The sequence below is a fragment of the Zootermopsis nevadensis genome, unplaced genomic scaffold, assembly GCF_977971745.1.
Source record: "Zootermopsis nevadensis isolate Lab colony 2312 unplaced genomic scaffold, Znev_1.0 Znev_ptg000022l, whole genome shotgun sequence".
Lineage (NCBI taxonomy): Eukaryota > Metazoa > Arthropoda > Insecta > Blattodea > Termopsidae > Zootermopsis > Zootermopsis nevadensis.
Genome location: NW_028259154.1, coordinates 15,861,491 through 15,878,840, shown reverse-complemented (window position 1 = coordinate 15,878,840; position 17,350 = coordinate 15,861,491). Strand labels below are relative to the sequence as shown.

General features: G+C 38.2%; 1 protein-coding gene across 7 annotated transcripts in view; it reads right to left on the bottom strand.

Moving 5' to 3' along the window:
• LOC110839751 (uncharacterized) overlaps window positions 1-17,350 on the bottom strand; it is a 61,043-nt gene that overhangs the window by 8,355 nt on the left and 35,338 nt on the right. For all 7 annotated transcript variants that reach the window (XM_022084236.2, XM_022084235.2, XM_022084234.2 and 4 more), the window contains 2 exons: window positions 836-1,068; window positions 91-217 (listed from right to left, as the gene is read on the bottom strand). In XM_022084236.2, coding sequence (XP_021939928.1) covers window positions 91-217; window positions 836-1,068 — 360 coding nt within the window. The remainder of the gene's footprint in view (window positions 1-90; window positions 218-835; window positions 1,069-17,350) is intronic.

Below are 17,350 nucleotides of genomic sequence, written 5' to 3'. Positions count from 1 at the left end.
CTAAGTTTTACACATTTAAAGATTTAAGTAACTTGCCGATGTAGTGGATGTGGTTTTTGATCTTCAGAAAAAAATAACAGCTGCACTTACAATTCTGATCTTCCTCTTCAGATTTCCCCTTTAATACTGATGCAGATTTATCAGTCTTCTTTTCATTTTCCTTCACCCCATCATCTCCTTTTTCATCATCATTGGTCTCCAAAGTGTCCTGATAAAACTGAAACATAAAATAATCAGTATTAAATCTATAAAAACAAATGGCATTTATTAGCTATTGCAAATGGTGGACAAATGCATATAAATTATATAAGACATTAGTTATTGAGTAAGTAGCATATTAAGAATTTATTTTATTTGTATAGTCAAATGATTTGTGATTTGAGAATATGTGACCTGTCTCAGTTGCAAGTCAAAAGACTTGATGCAGGTAAACAGAATTTAAAAAAATAAATATTTTCAAATTTGTGACCACAAATGCAAATGTTTGTCTTTTAAAGAAGTGTACTCATACTTTGAAAAGGTAACAAATTATTTCACTCTCAATTTGTTCTTTTAGCCTATGTTACAAGCTATGAAAAGACTAACAAATTAACTTGGTCGAGTATTTCGTTCATAATTGTAATTTTTTTTAGCAAGTCTTATGTCAATGGAGCCTACAATTCTCAGAGACACTTCCTTACCTACTTATACATGATCATCTCCACAGTCTTATATAAAGCACATAGTTGGGACAGCATTATTAACCTAAGAATCAATCACCACGTTGTCTCATTGTTCTCTACACTACTGATAGAATTGCCACACTTTCCTTAACCCCTTCTGCCAGATGACTCACCTTGAGCAATGGTCTGACAATAGGAGGTGACTTGCTGTCTTCACCATTGTTAGTGGGAGATGATGGTGGGGTTGACTCCTTGATGGTCTCCTCTTCCTTTCCAGTGGCTGCTTCTTTCTTTGTATCAGGACCATCTTTACTACTACTAGTTCGTCGCTTACGTTTGCGGGGTTCCTTCTTGGTAGATGCAGTCAAGGCATCCATAAACATGTCACTTTCCTGAAGGAATGATGCTGAAAAAAAAGAGAAACTGATGATAACAGACTGTAAAACTGAAAACTATGATAAGAACAGATTTTATTCTCTCACAAGGTCCTGAACAATCATCATGTCTGGACACAAATAACACTGGAGATCTCCCAATGACAAACCTAAAAGCTAGTAAACTGCAAATTAGAGAAGTAATCATATCTTCTTGCATATCTTGAGATTACTCCTGAAAGAATAAGGCCTTAAAAGTTATTAATGCTTCCATAAATGTTGCACACTGCATTGCCCTGTTAGGAAACAAAAAATGTTATATATACATCTCCAAAATCAATCTTATATAATGAATTGATGTACCTGTAGTACAGTGTACCTTCATCCTGCAATAAAATATATATTCTACACTGAAACAGAATCTTTATTATGCAAGTGAAGAGTACAAACAGATTCTCCTGCAGCTGAAAACAAAGTTACTGTCAATTTCCATTAACATTAATTCTATAACAGAATGTAACAAATATATTCTAAAGTGGAAGAAATCTGTGTCTAAATGTAAGAACTAGTACTCCTAACTACAGCCAAGAAAAAAGTTATACAAAGACTGTAATATTTTAACATGCATTTTGTAGGTTTTGTGGTATTATTAATTCAAATTGAACTACACCTATTAAGCTGTCTATTTTAGCATAATTATGCAGCGCTTTTGGTGTTGAAACTGTGGGTTCTGCTACCAGGGAGTTAGTTAGAAGTGAAACAGGGACCAGAAGCAGACTCTTATGAACATGGTAATAAACCTTCAGGTTCAATAAAATGTAGGGTATTTCTTGAGTGACTGAGCAACTGGCTTCTCAGGAAGGAGTGAAGCAAGCCTTTCAAGGTTGGGCATACTCTAGCAAAATCTTCATACATCTTGCAGACTGTCTCTTTTGTGTGAGGAATATGCAAATTTCTTACTGTCTGAATTGCTTCCACCACTTTTTTATTCAGACACTGAAATCCATCGCACTAGTGATTATGAAAATGGAAATACAAAGTTAAATAGTGACATATCAGTTTTTCCCTCCCAATCATTAGATTGTTAACCAACTTTCAAATTGGATTGTATGCTAACCTGTAAGCACACAATATACAATGTGTCATGAATCATGCAAGTAAATGAGCCCTAATAAGAAATAAATATATTCAACATAACATATTTCTACAAGAACCCAATAAAAACAAAATCATGTTCCTCCAGTTCTGGAATTATGTACATTTAAGTGTATGTGTATATACCTCCACTGAAAGATAACAGCAAATCAAAATGACCATCAAATCTTGTGGTCAGACTCCTCTTTATTCTGTGTAAAACACATTTTGAATATTCATATAGGGCAAATTCTACCTAAAAGTATTAAATAATTTTAAATTAGTATTGACAGCTATGTAATTCAAGAAAACAAACATCATGAATGATATGTATAATCATTATGACAGACTTCATCCATTGTCCGAGTATCTTTCTATTTAAAACAATGAATTTCAGAAATTTGTTCTATTTGTCTTGAGGTGGCCAAAATTAAAACTACCTCAACCAAACAACCCAACAGTGCAGTGTTTTGTCCTCTCACTAGTCACCTGAAGACAGAAGCAGAACAAACTTCTGTAATATTGTGGTCTTAAATAAAATTTGCTTACACAATGAATGAAGTCCAACAGAATGACTGAACAAATTGCCACATCACAAACCTTTAAACTTCACTAATGGTTCCTGAATTGAAGTACATCATACCACCCATTATGTTGTTGTTATTCTTATTATTATTACTATAGCAGAACTTATTTCCTGAGCATTAAAATTAAAATTAATTCTTAGCTAGGGCAAAGAGGCTTGCATTTATAAACCCTAAATCAAGAATATTACCCAGATGTTCAAAAATAATTTTGAGTTCGGAAAATGCAAACCCCTTGACAGTGATGAAAAAGGTACATAAGAAAACAACAATTTCAAGATGCTATGTATCTTTATTGAAAACCAAAATTACACAGATCACACAGTACTAGTACTTCTGTCATATTAGTATAAAAATGCAATTTCCTGAAATATTTTCAGTACCTCAATTACATGGGCAGCAGTTCCTTTGCCACATTTCAGGGCTCAGTAACATGAGGAATTTGCACTAGTGTTCCTACATCAACGATGCCCAAAAGAGAATTCCATCCTTCATAATTAATTAAGTATGAGTGCAATAAATGCTACATGCCCTATATAGAATGTTTTCAGCCATGGATTCGTGGTATGGAACTATTGTGGCCATTTAAACCTGATCTGCCACAGTAATCAATCACACTTAACATTCAGTTTTGTGACTCATCTTATTTGAAAACATTATTACATGTTAACCTACCCATTTCAAAACTTTAGTAGGTGAAATTCACCTGATCATTTTAAAGAGACAAAACTGTTTTGGATATGTTATAAATTTAGCACTGTTTAAGAATTGACCAACCATTTCTCAAAAGTGCAAATAAACTTGATGTAATTTTTATCACACATACTGGTCTGGTTTGGTCTGAAATCAAGTGTGAATTGGTCAGAGATGATATGGTATTCATCTAGAAAACACTCTCTGAAATTCAGTGTAGAATGATATCTTTTGTATCTTTTTTCCTTATCCCCTTCCTTCTTTACTTTATCCCTTTCATACCTTCATCTCCATTAGTAATAGTTCTATAAGCAGCCTAATGGAGCAGCAGTAATAAAACGGAACATTCTGCTATCCAGCACTTAAAATATGTATCTCATGCAGAACACAACACACATCATAAACGGTGTAAAGAGGCATGGGTGTTTTTTTAATGTCACACTTTGAAGGTTGAAAGTTTCTGGGTTCTTGCGAAGATACCACGGTGGTTTCGCCTTGCCTTCCATGGCCAGTCTTTATCCATCAGACTGGAAGAGAGGACGTGGACAAACATCCATGCCTTGAGTGGGACTCGAACCCATGGTCCCAGCGGCCAGGCGCACGAGGTCCATGCCTCAGACCGTGTGGCCACTGCGGCCAGCTATGGGAGGGTTACATACACACAATACACTAGTATCCTGATTAAGTGATAATATAAATGTTTAAATCTCAGTCCTGAAGCCAAGTAGGATAAGATCAAAGCTTTTCCTTATGGCATCTGTCGTGCAAGATAAATTCCACAACTTCATTCCATGCTGCAAATGTCTAGATGCTAAGTTTGTTGTACTGATCACATTCTGATAATACTTCTCTCTATCAAATGTTGCAATTCAAGATAGCATTCACATAATAGAACAAACTATGTGTAAAATTATGTGTCGATAATACAAGCTAACTAAAATTAGAAACTGTCAGACATGTACATAAAATGTTTAATCTACCGTCCTATCTCCAACCTGGAAGCTGATAATATATACAAAATATTGAATTTGGTAAGTATAGGATATTAGGGGCTTGGATAATAATTGCATAAAGCCAGTAATATTTATCATAAATTAATTTCAACTTTTAGGCCATGATTTTCAGTCTATGTTGATATGCCCATTTGGCACTTAAAGTATCCTACAATTAAAATTAATATTGCACTCATGCAGACTGTTTCACTGTATTAGGTCTAATCAGAAGACAATCTGGCATCATTATCTAATGTACAAAAAAACACTTGTCTTCTATTTTGTGTAGGAAAGGACAAAATATATTTTACATGGCCCATCTCATATTGCACTTCAAAATTAAAAATGCTTTTTTGGTGTCACTTCTTAGTAATCTGAAAGCAAGATCTTTTAAATATTTAAAAACAAGCTCTGATACTTGAATACTTTATCATAAGACAACATGCTCACAAGATGGCTGTCTTCTGGGTTGTTGCGCAATGTAGTCTGGTAAAAGGTTACCGACGTTTCAGAGGTCCCTGCTGCCTCCATCAACGCCCTAATGGAGGCAGCAAGGACCTCCGAAACGTCGGTAAACTTCTGCCAGACTACATAGCGCAATAACCCAAAAGACAGCCATGTTCAGATACACCACAGTGAAAACCTCAAATACTGCATGTTCACAAATTTTGAAAACTGAATAGGAAGGAACAGTACAACAATCTATGCTACAATAACGTCATTGATAATTTCACGTTCTTTGCCTTGAAGCTTTAGGCAATTTCGTTGAAAAATATATGCAATAGTTGCCATATAAGCGTGGAGTGATACTTGGTTACGCTCTGCTGATACGTTAAACTCCAAATTACTGACGGTTTACACGTCATACGCGCATCATGTGGGACTGAAAACCCAAATCATAAATCACGTGTGGGATTTCACAATGCATTGGTTACTCCACGGAGCTGAGTCCTCCTTGAGATGCTGTCAATCGCTCAAATTAATTAATACATCGCTGTTCTTTTATGGAAGCAGCGGGTTTCTTAAGTGTGCTCACAAGAGCCCGCCATTGGATACCATTTAAGCCCCAGGCTCATCGAGCTATTTTGTAACGTCAAAACGTCGTAAGCTCCCAGCCCCAAGACAGAGGACCAGTCCTTGTCGGCTCTCTGCGACTGTTCAACATAGTCGCATCTATTCTCAGCATCCTGAAGGTCGTCTTCAATTAAAACCAGGGACGTGCCATGTCGTACTGACAAAGGGCCCATTTCGTTACTCATTTACCACCAACCAGTTTGGTTCGAATCTTGTCCAATGGCGAGATTTAAAATAATTCCATTATATCATTCCACAATTCAGCGTTTATAGATTCAAATGGCGTAGTCTTGTCGCGTCCTCCCATACATACACATTTCCTTAAACGGCGTCATGGGAGTTCTGCGGGCTGAATAGATCGACTGCTTACGACACATGCTTCATAAAATCTAGGACAATATCATTTTCCATGAAGAAACTCCATCTCATACATGACGTAATATTCTGATCTCCACCAAGCATACACTGCATTTAGTGAGACGCAGTAATCGAGGAACGCATTTCCCCGTAAGAGCTCCCAAAGAGTTCTTTATGGGTTTGAGAACTATCAACCACGATGGTCTTTACCTGAAAGATTTGATCATGCATTCTTCAGATAATGTTGCAAATCTGGTTGCATGAGATGTGGTATTCGTATTGCTTCACATTTGTCACCCGTTTCTACAAAGACTTCCGAACGATTCCCATTTCGGAAGGGGCGACGTCCAGAAGCGAAATGATGAGGTGCGTGTAAAAATTCATGCGTACAAATCGCATAAACAAAAAGAAAGTAACTGTTTTACGTATTATTGCTCAACACTGTCAATATAAAATGATCTGCCAATGACAACTCCTTTCAGGAAGTGGTCAAAACTATTTACTTAAATCATTCTTAAAACGTGCAACAGGAAAGATGGTAGCCGAGTTTCGGATAGTTCTTTGCATATACCATACGCCACATTGTTTACTGAAATGTTTCGGATGTAATATTGAATAATAAATTATGAAGTCCCTCATGTAAATTCTTCCAGCCTCGTCACTTCATCCCCTTCAGGTCCAAATAGTCTCCACGGAACGAATGCGCGAATCTAATATTGTTTCCAATTGGGGGTAGAAAACTTGCTTACAAACATATGTTCATACAATAACTTATTAAACACTTCCTGATTCAGTGCGGGAAATTAATTTTTGATATTAATATATGGTACATTTCCTTTGTCTTCCAATTCTGATTTGCTTTGAATCTGGGGTTATAAAACATTTTCAGGTCATTATGAACAAGAAATGCAGCAGACAAATGTTAATTTGCGACAAACTTGTGCGGGTGACGTCATAAGTCAAGTAAATTAATAGTGACGCTGCGGGCAATTGAAAACGCATGCAAAGGCATTTTAATAAATACCATCAACTGGTTGACGTCATGTATAGTAAAACATTCTCTTGCGACCTCCAATTTGAGTGGCCTGCCCGAACTCATGGAGAGTACCTTAATCATTTCCATAATTCATAAAGAAATTCACACGGCCCATGAATGTGACATGCAGTCCAGACTGTCGCACAAAAGGCCTAAATTTTCTGCATTTTTATCCTGATGTCTCATGGCGGTATGCAACTATCCAAAAATGGACTATCTTATTTCGTTGTTAGGAACTGGTTACTGCACCTCAGCAGGGAAGTTCGCACCAGAAAATGACACCTACTTATACATGGAATATAGATGGCGCGCTGCACACAAAGTTTAACGTTAGGACACGTTTGATTATGATTTGGGACCGGCTTGAAGCAAGACCACTACACGCCATTGGAAGATACAAAATTACAGCTGGTCGCGCGGGCCATACAAATAATTCCAACGAACATTTTCCATACACACAATCAGAAGTGTAAAACGTAACGTTGTCTCTGTGCTTAAGAATCATGCCATTAAGACGAAGTAGGCAGCAGAGGAATATTTACACGCGTTCTTTAACCCCTTCCATCTACGTAATCCTGCGTCTTGTATGGCCTCTGCTGGCCAAAATTTCCCGCCTCCCCCATGCGGACTTGGTGCAGCCCTTTAATTTAAAATGACGGTTCGTAACTTTTATCTCACTGCCACTACTACTACAAGTCACGCAAGTAATTTCTGCAAGTATTCTTCATGACCGGGCAAATTCATGTTCGCAGTTTTGAAACAAGCAAGTGTCTTCGATGTATTTATTAACTACGAAACAGAAAATCCTGCAACAATAAACATTAAGTGAATCCGAAATTAGCCGAACATATCTGAATGTCCATCTACCGTCTTACAGGTGTGTAAACGGCACACGTTTCTCACAAAACCAGAAGGATTGCTCCATTGCGAGTCCTATATATCACACAAAAATATGTGAATACACATCTGGAGCAAGATACACAGCACCGCACTAAGATATTACGGAGTTCACGGTTCGAATACGGGTCAGACTGCAGTTGACCCGAGGCTATTCAGTCCCCAAAAGCCGGAATACCTTCAAACATGCTACAGCAGCATCCTACAACATATTCACTACAGTTTTCTCACCTCAACACAACTCACGACTGACTTCCATTCTACCTTAATCGGGGGGGGGGGGGCAACAACTAGGAAGTACGTTTAGCCACAAAAAAAAAATCCAGACTTTTCTTTCAACATACGTTCATGCATAAAACTCGAGGAAATGGATTCACGCGGACGATAGAGGAAACCAGTCACATGTATCTCTTGGGAAAACAATTTGCCATGAAAGTGTTGGGTTGATGTGGCTCGCGAAGTTACGTACCACAACATATATTTTTTTCGTTTAAAAAACTAAAACATTTTCACGTGAAGTTTAAAATAGTTTTCTGCCAAACAATGCCCAATGATGTTATTTTAAGAAGGGAATAGGCTGCGCGTATACTGAAGGCGTCCAATGCAAAAAAATGTACGCGAACTTACAAAGTGCCTTTACCAACCAACAGTTCCACCAATTATGGGCAAAATTAACTGTTAGAGGGGAAAGAAGATACTTAAATAGCATATGGAAGAAGTACAATGTCATGTCATGTAATACATTTAACAAGAGCTTGAACGGAAACCTCTAGCACATTGGATTTTGACAAGATTTTATGGAAGACATACTAATATTAAAAAGAACGATCTCCAACACGTCTACAGAACAGGACGCGTAACCAGAATCTGCGTGCATGAACTATCTTTCAAAGCAAAAAACTCTTGCAACTAGCGTCAAACTGCTTCGTAAATGAAGCACGATAAATAAGAACACAGCACCGACGAGTCAACAGAACGAAATAAGTCACGGCATCTCTTAAACGAAGAAATTTTAAACAAATATAAACAGTAATGATTAGGGGTTTGCTAATTATAATCAAAGTGAACACCACATATTTGTTTAATCTAAAATCTGCCAAACTACTGCCAATATACTAAACTAACGCTTGTTCGAAACTACAAATTACATCGAGTGGCCAACCATAGTTCGATTAAATTCTGGTTGACTTTTGACCAAGGCAACTGGGAAAAGTTTGAGAACAGGTGCCCTTAAAGTCAAAATTGTTCTGAAACCAACCGTTTAGACGCAGACTGAAATACGATTTCCTAATATCACAGCAATTCGTGATTACTGGACGGCTCTAGAATTTAACGAGCTTCGCTCAGCACTCTTCAACACCAAGTCGGAGCGAATCTGCGCGTTGGAAGACCGTTCGAAGTAAAAGGAAAAGGGATCTGATAGGTTGCAGAAAAGAAAGCACGTAGTGTCAATGCTATAAACATTACTTCCCAGCTACACTACTTTGCAGCTCGTTGTCACTGGATTACATAGTATGTGCGTTTGTTTTCCTTCTACCCGGAAACTAGGGACGGAAGCGAAACGGGCGAGAGATGTAGTACCATAATGACGAATACTGATTTGCACTGCAGATATGAACTGAGCCAGTGAATAGAACTGCTACCAGATCCGGACCACAAATGCAGGAAAAAATAAACATCTGCCCTGCAAGGAATCGAACCCCGGTCACAATACTAAGCTAACGCGGCTCACATCCGGTCCTGATACGTCCCTACTGCGAAGCCGGTTTCAAACGTCTCAGCAACAACAAACTCTCTTTTAATTATCACGGTGATTAATATCGACAACAAATTTATCTCCTCGCTCCGAGGTCATTCTGTATTTCGTTTGTAGTAAGGTACTAAAACATTATTTCGAATAGAAGTGAAATAATCATGTATGTTCCAGGATAATGACGCAATTTCAAACCGTAATCACTGAAAATACTAGAACGCAGAAGTGTTGGGAGACTGCCAAGCTAAATCCTTGTAATATACTAAGTACTGACCATAAAATTCCCACATTACATGCAAATTCCTATGTATTGAGACAGCGATGTAGAATATGCAAGTCAATTCGCATCTACCCCCAAACGTCTCTCTCACATAACCAAACATTTACACCCACTAGTCAGATGGACGGAAGAGGGGATTTCCATATACGACGCAGCGCGTAAAGTTAAAACTGAATACAAGGGGTTCATCACCACGTAATCAAACTAACAGCTATTACGTGCTATCATCTGGTTTTTGTATATTACAGGGAAGACTTCGATCATATCAAGACGTGTGGAAACTGTAAGCGCACACAATCCTTAACCAGGAAACATAGATAACTAAGAAGATCCAAGCAGACTGGATGATAATATTAAAACGGATAGATTGGACTCAACCGGAAAACAACACTCCAGTTCAGGACCCTAACAAGGTAATGGGAGTCTAGATAAAGCGAATGAAAAATATCTGAACAGGGGGAAAAAAACCCCGGCAGGTGCTTATTTAACATTACTTTTCCCTTCACGCATGTTGAGGGAGGTAAAACTGCCCAGTTCGTACCAAACTCATCTAAATACCATCACACCGCGATCATACTGGGACTCTTAAGTGGGAACGAAGCAGAATGTATGTCTGGTGTCGTGGCCTATGAACAGCTCAGACCAGCGTTTCTAAACCTTTCAGGTACCGATGACCCGCCCATCTTAACTTTTTTTAATACTGCAGACCCCCTCTCCAAAATTCTCATAGAATTTGACAGAACAGAATACAAAGAGAAACACAGAAGATAGTTTTTCTGTTTTACTCCAGTAAAATATAATGAAAAAATCTCAACAGATACAGCATGTAAGTGTATAATCTACTCGACTTACGGACCCCCAGTTGAGAAACACTGGAGACAATATTTTGGCATCCAGAAACGATTGCAGAACCAGTCTGGTGTCACTCGCTACATTACGATCGTGCCTGGAACCAGGTTCTGCATGCCAACCACTAATACAACTAGGAATATCAAGGACACTAACCTCCGTCACGCAATAAAGTACATTCCAAAACCATATTAACCCATAAATACTCGCAAGCCACAAGGGTATAAATATGGGAAATTTATTGAAACTTCATGGCAACTTACTAAAAATGCTACTAGGCCTTCCATATGATATACGAATGCCAACTGGCGTAAATAATTTACTATGTACATGCGATATTAAGACAGCAGTCTTAACTATCTCCAGACTCTCACCACCTACATATGAACACAGCAGATCAAGAAAATATAATCGGACATTCAGAAAATATATGTTTTGGTGTGGACGAAACAGAGAATCGTTAAGCTAGAATGTATTAAATCGCAGAAAGACACAATTCCACTTGAACAAGGCTTCTTTACTAGTACCTGGCTACGGACTGTACAATTGTAACCCTATTCTCAGCTGGGAGAGAATTCCTCAACACGACAAAAACAGCAATCGGATGTGGATCTCGTCTCAGCAAATGACAGGGGTCAACGGAGATGGAGGCTAAGGCCACCATGCCCTCTATATTTCACGCTGTCCATTACAACAGAAAATGAAATCTGAACCCGTTACTTTTGCGTCACTATTATCCAGCACTAAACGGAGCATCTGTGGAATCCTCTCGTGAAATGAGATGGAATACATCTTGAAACACCGAGCACGTAACGTCCCATACTGTGTAGGGAGCCACTGTACTGCAACATCTATTCACGCGGGAAGCTGTAAGCCATATCTTTACATTAAGCGTTACGCCACAAAGAAGTGAGGCGGGGTGGAGGCACAGCTCCACACATTCTTACTAACGGCACCTGACATTGGTTAAAAGGCTTGGGGGTGAGGGTCAGAGGATTCTGGGCAAAATGGAAAAAACCAGCGTCCCTCCAACACGTCACTATTACTGTCACAGCACGAGGGGGCGACTTCTTAACATTTTAATTGCAGGCCTAGATGACCAGGCCATTAATCCAAATTATCAAACACGTATCTTGCCGAAAAATGCTGTTATGTGACAAAAATATTTTCCGCATCCCTTACCAGTTTCGGTAATTGATACGGCGCCCAAAGTCAATAACAGGTAAACATTTAACAAGTGTGGAAATAATATTGAGTCTCTTCTTAGCTCAATTTTTTAACTGGCCAGGACAAAAACAGCTGCTATTGCACAACTGCAAATGAAGTAAATCACTGCAAAACTATATACTTCCAATACTGGAATGAGTCTCCAATATGTGAAAATTACTTTTCGTACCAGTATCTCTGGAAACTACTCCGATCCAAATAAATTCTGCAGGCTTTAACGAAAGATGAAGCGGCAACCTGCACATAACTGTGCCAAATGAAATCAGTCTCTATGAAGGAAAAAAATCTGAAGATTACCAGATAGGTAACCGACTGATAAACGATAATTCAAGACCAGTTCGTGTTACACCAACACTAGAGTGAAGTTCCTTTTGAATGAGTTAACTCGATAGTACCCAGAATCCTTGACCACCTCATTATTAGCCAAAAAAGTTTGCATAAACAAATGAAGACTGTAAGAATAATGTTGAGCGGGAACACCGACAAATACCACAAAAAAATGGCTACGATAATTACTGTGCCAACACACGTTTCGCAACATTCGCACTTACACGCAAGTCCCTCGTTAATGACAATTGGATGAGTGTGCATTGGAGTAATCTGGCTCATAATATGGACCTGTAACGGCCTCTTGTGAATACGCGTACCTTCGATTACCGTAACGCGACAAATTTACAACAGAGACCTCTAATGTAACAGTTCGGACTCATTAATTGCAATGATTTCGCATCACTAAAATTAGATACATGCCACCACGGCGTCAATATGGACCGAAGTTTTTGCCAGTTAGGAGTCCGACCTCGCCGATAACTTATGTAAATTCTAGCAAAACACGGAGCTTCAGCCTTTTACTATTTGAAACGCTTTTTTAAAACAGCTCCACTGCAACAAAGCGGCAGACTTTTGTAACACGAGGAAGCCCACTGACGTTTATAGCGCTGCAGAAAATATTTTCAGGACCTCTTAAACACCAGCTCTTCAATATCCAAATCGCAATACCCTAAAATGGTAGCACTTTCGTTCTAATAAAAGTTTTCCCTGGTACTTAACTAGGCATCCTGCCACGCAGACGTATGGACAGATTAGCTCTACACATTCCTAACACCGGTAATAGAAAGGGATTGTCCGCGTTTCAATATAGAGGCCACATGGTATTAATCAACACTTGGGTTTAATAGTTGCCAACACATTGTCATGGTTTTCAATTCGAATAGGGTTATGGGGAAAACTGGGCTTAGGCTTCATAGCTTTCAGTTAAACATTCTTGGTGTCACTGTACTTTTTTTCAGAAATCACAGACCAAGAGTTAAATTACGTACGTGACAGAGTGGGTAGTAGTGTTTTAGTGGAAATTTAAGGCACTATCAAAAACTTCATAACACTGAGAAAACAAAGGAAAACAAGTCATTTTCTAAACAAAAGACAGCATCCATATGACACCGGGTCGGCGAGGTCAAACTGTAAATTAATTCTACGACTTGTTTCCCATTTCTAATTATTTATGACTGATTTTATTCTTCCATTTATATCCAACATTACAAACGTGTTTTCCTGCATTTCTTAATTCTACAGCATTATCATAATCCATTCCCTTGTAAGCTACCTCATTAACAGTAAGCCACCGATAAACCGTAGTCAAAATAGCTGATTTGCGGGTACAAATTTGAAAAAGGAACCGCCCAAATATGTAGCGTCCAAACTACGCGATCGCGAAGCTCGTGTAATCTTTCTTGATAAAACTTCATTCAGCCGGTAAAGATATTTAATTCCCTTCCCCTGCTCCCGAGCGCCCATTTCCATGTGCCACTGGAAGTAAGACCTTTAGAAACAAGTAATATAAGGCACAAAATAACTATGATACCTATAAAACAAGGCCAGCAGACTTTTACTATTTATATGAATCAACCTCTCCCCTAAAAACCTACTGCCCAGAAGACAACAGGTGAACACCATCAGCAGTTAACGTTTTCTTCTAGATGGTCACACTTGTTGACTCAGCGCTGCTGGACGCCATGGAATGTGCGCTGCCGGCAACACATATCCTGGTGTCAAAATCGATCTCCCATTTCAATACGAGTCACCACTGAAAGTAATATGGACTTTAGCATGTGTTCAAATGATTCCTCTGCCCAGAATCTCAGCTTACGATCTTTTCCTTTTTTTCGGCAAGAGGATGCCAGATCCAGATCCCCCCCCCCCCCCCCGTTTGGAGCATATTGTCGGTTGTCCACTTTTACTCTACACATTCGCAGCTACCGTCTACATCTGCGTTCTGACATCGTAACCTACATACATGGCACAAACCCTGTCAAATATGATTAAATTAGCGAAACCTCCCACTTTCATTGCAGGAAGCTGTTGGAACTGCATATTTACTATGACGACGTATACTACCTGACCTATGTTCTATTATTTACCACCGTCAGACAGCACAGTGATACTCATAACATAACGGATAATTCAATAAGGGGAGATAGCAGCCCCCCCCCCCCATAAAAAGGAACGAACAATGCATTAAAGAACCCATGCCAAGCAGCGTGAGTCATGACTTATATATAAACTTGCAGAAACACAAATGACCAGTTAAGATTCGTTTTTTTTAACAGAACAGGCCTTTGGGTCCACCTTGAAGATGACTATAAGTTATTTCATACTACAGGTATGGGAAGCAACCAATGCAGCAAACTGCACCCAATTTTTGGACGTCCATGCCTAAATTTCATAAACATGCAGTTTTCCCTTATCCTAGAAACTACATGGATAATCCTTTGTAAGAAGTTTCATATATGGACTGGCACTGAAACCACACTATCAGTTTGTTTGAAAACTTTACACAATATATTGCAATTACATTTTCCTTTAAAATTAATCATGCTTTCTTTCATTACAAATGCCTAACACTGCAGTCTCCTATATTATTCAATATTCTGTACATTCACTGCTCTCTACCTTTACCTTATCTAAAATTAAACTGAAACACTACTGAAAGATTTGTATGAACAGGTGGAACAAGAAAAAGGGCAAAGCTTGAAAAATGTTTCTGCAATCTGCTTACAAGGTGTCAGCCAGGAACATGGCACTCCACACTTAAATTCATATAAATTTCTTTCAAGTCCAGAGAGAAAATATTCATCTTTTACCTTCCTTCACCCATTACCCTAACCAAAGCAAGTATTTCATTACCACCTAAATTTTTTTTTCTTCAAAACCTACTTCCCATATTGCTTTTAACATAGCATGCACACTCCAAAATATTTCCAGGCATAAAAATGGAAACTACAAAAACATGTAAAAAGTTCACTTGTCAGTGATTATTCACAGCAATTTTGATTGTAACTTGAGCCTGAACATAAGTAATAGGCTACTGTAGTCTCTGACCAGGCAAAACACATCACATACTATATGCAAGAAGCAGAAACACAAATCAGTGCCAGTATATTTAGCTCGAGTGTTTTACACACTTACACTGCGCACCATGCCCGGCTCTGCTTAGTTTTTCTGAACAATGTGAGCACTGGTATGTGCCACTGTTTCACATAAAAGAAAGGCAGGATAATGGAGGTATGTATGGGAGGCTTGCCTGTATTTCCACCTTTATATACTTCTTGAAGGAGTGTGTGACATAACTCAGGGATACCCAAGCATTTATTCGTTATAACCACAGATACATGGAATCTGGTACAAGAATCCTCTCTTACCTCCGAAGTAGCTGGAATGGCTTAACTTTATTCCTTGAAGCAGGGACGTAATATAACAGGCAACCTCAGTACTAGCACGACATCCACTTGCAGCTCACCATCCAACCACCTGTCCACTCAATGTTTCTTCAAGTGGGAAAGTTATGGATTGTAAACCATAACTTATGCTAAAGGATTAATACTTCCATAATGACAATTAAACATGGCAAGGCATTCTTGTCAACTAAAATCATACACAATCTTGAGCATGAAAGTCAGCATCCTCAAGAGTTCTTGAAAACGCCATACACAAATCGATTAAGTATCACTAATCGCCGCAACATCTTCAATGGTTTTTACCAGAATTGCCAATCCTTGACAACAGTATCTCCTTGTGATTTCCTGTTTGGTATTTTGTCTCTGCTAACCATTCACACTGGAAACTCAATTTAAACATGATTAAGCTTCGCCAAGTTAATACCCCCCATTACATTCATTCCACAACTGGTATTTCCAATGTAACTGGCTGGAGGTACATTGACCTCCTACATCATGGCAGTGTTTGTGCTGTGTAAATTTTTTAAGCATCACTTCAATGACTGATGCATTATAATGCCATTCAAATGATCACCAAACATAATGCCATCTAACCTAAAATCTTGACATTGCAGCTGTACCTCTTTCACAAGTGTCGTTAACAATCATATCTTAGCAGAACTCGGGATAAAAAAAGACCGACTCAACGAGTTGCACAAGACAGCCGAGGTTTCAGTAAGCAGTTGGAATGTTACTAGCCTTCTGAAGTTACAAAGAATAAATCACATAATTCAAGCCATAAACTTCAAGGTTAATTTTTTTTTAAAACATATGTAGAAATCTTTTTGAAGAATGATGGACTACTTTATGTAGAACTTTGTTAAAAACAAAAGGAGACAAAGAAAGGACCGTCACCAGTAGCTAAAATCCCAATATGCATACACACAAAGAATGAAAGTAAAGCTGCTAAAACCATTACAAGTAATATTAATGATCTTCTCTAATATACCAAGTTCAACTTCAGGTGGTAACATGTATGGTAGCAAAACATAAAAAAAAAACAGCAAAAGTATATGATTTTACACTGGATACACAGCTTTGGCAATTTCATGAAGCAAAATGTACAACAATATGGTGTTAGCAGTGAAAATTAAAGATAATCATGCACTCTGGTGATACACAATTACAGTGAAAACTTCTATCTACACACAGACAAGAGACCGAGTCCAGAGACGAATATATATATATATCTACTAAAGCTAATAATGGACCATGTTGATATATTTATACAGCCCAGTGATAAATTGAGAATAATCACATAAAAGAAATAAATAAAAGAGAGGCCACACAGAAACGCTTGGAGACAAGAAACAAGGCAAGAAAATGCATTTAACTGCAATAATTTTTATACTGGCACTCCAATATCCCCTTATCTCATACCATCTAACTGAAAAAACTGATTCTATTAGAAAAAACACCTTTAACCTAAACAAAACAGTAAATATTGTTCATAAGCCCAACTATAAGAAACATACAACATACTATACCTGTATGGAGTCACTACAACCAGAAGTCAGTATCTTGATTCAACCATTCAAACCTTTCTTCTGAACCAATTATTGAAATAACTTGTGCCCATTCAAAAAAAGAACCACCAAGCCTAGCATATGACATAGTGGTTCTTCATTAAGTGAAGCCAAGTACTTCAAGGAGTAACTGATTCCA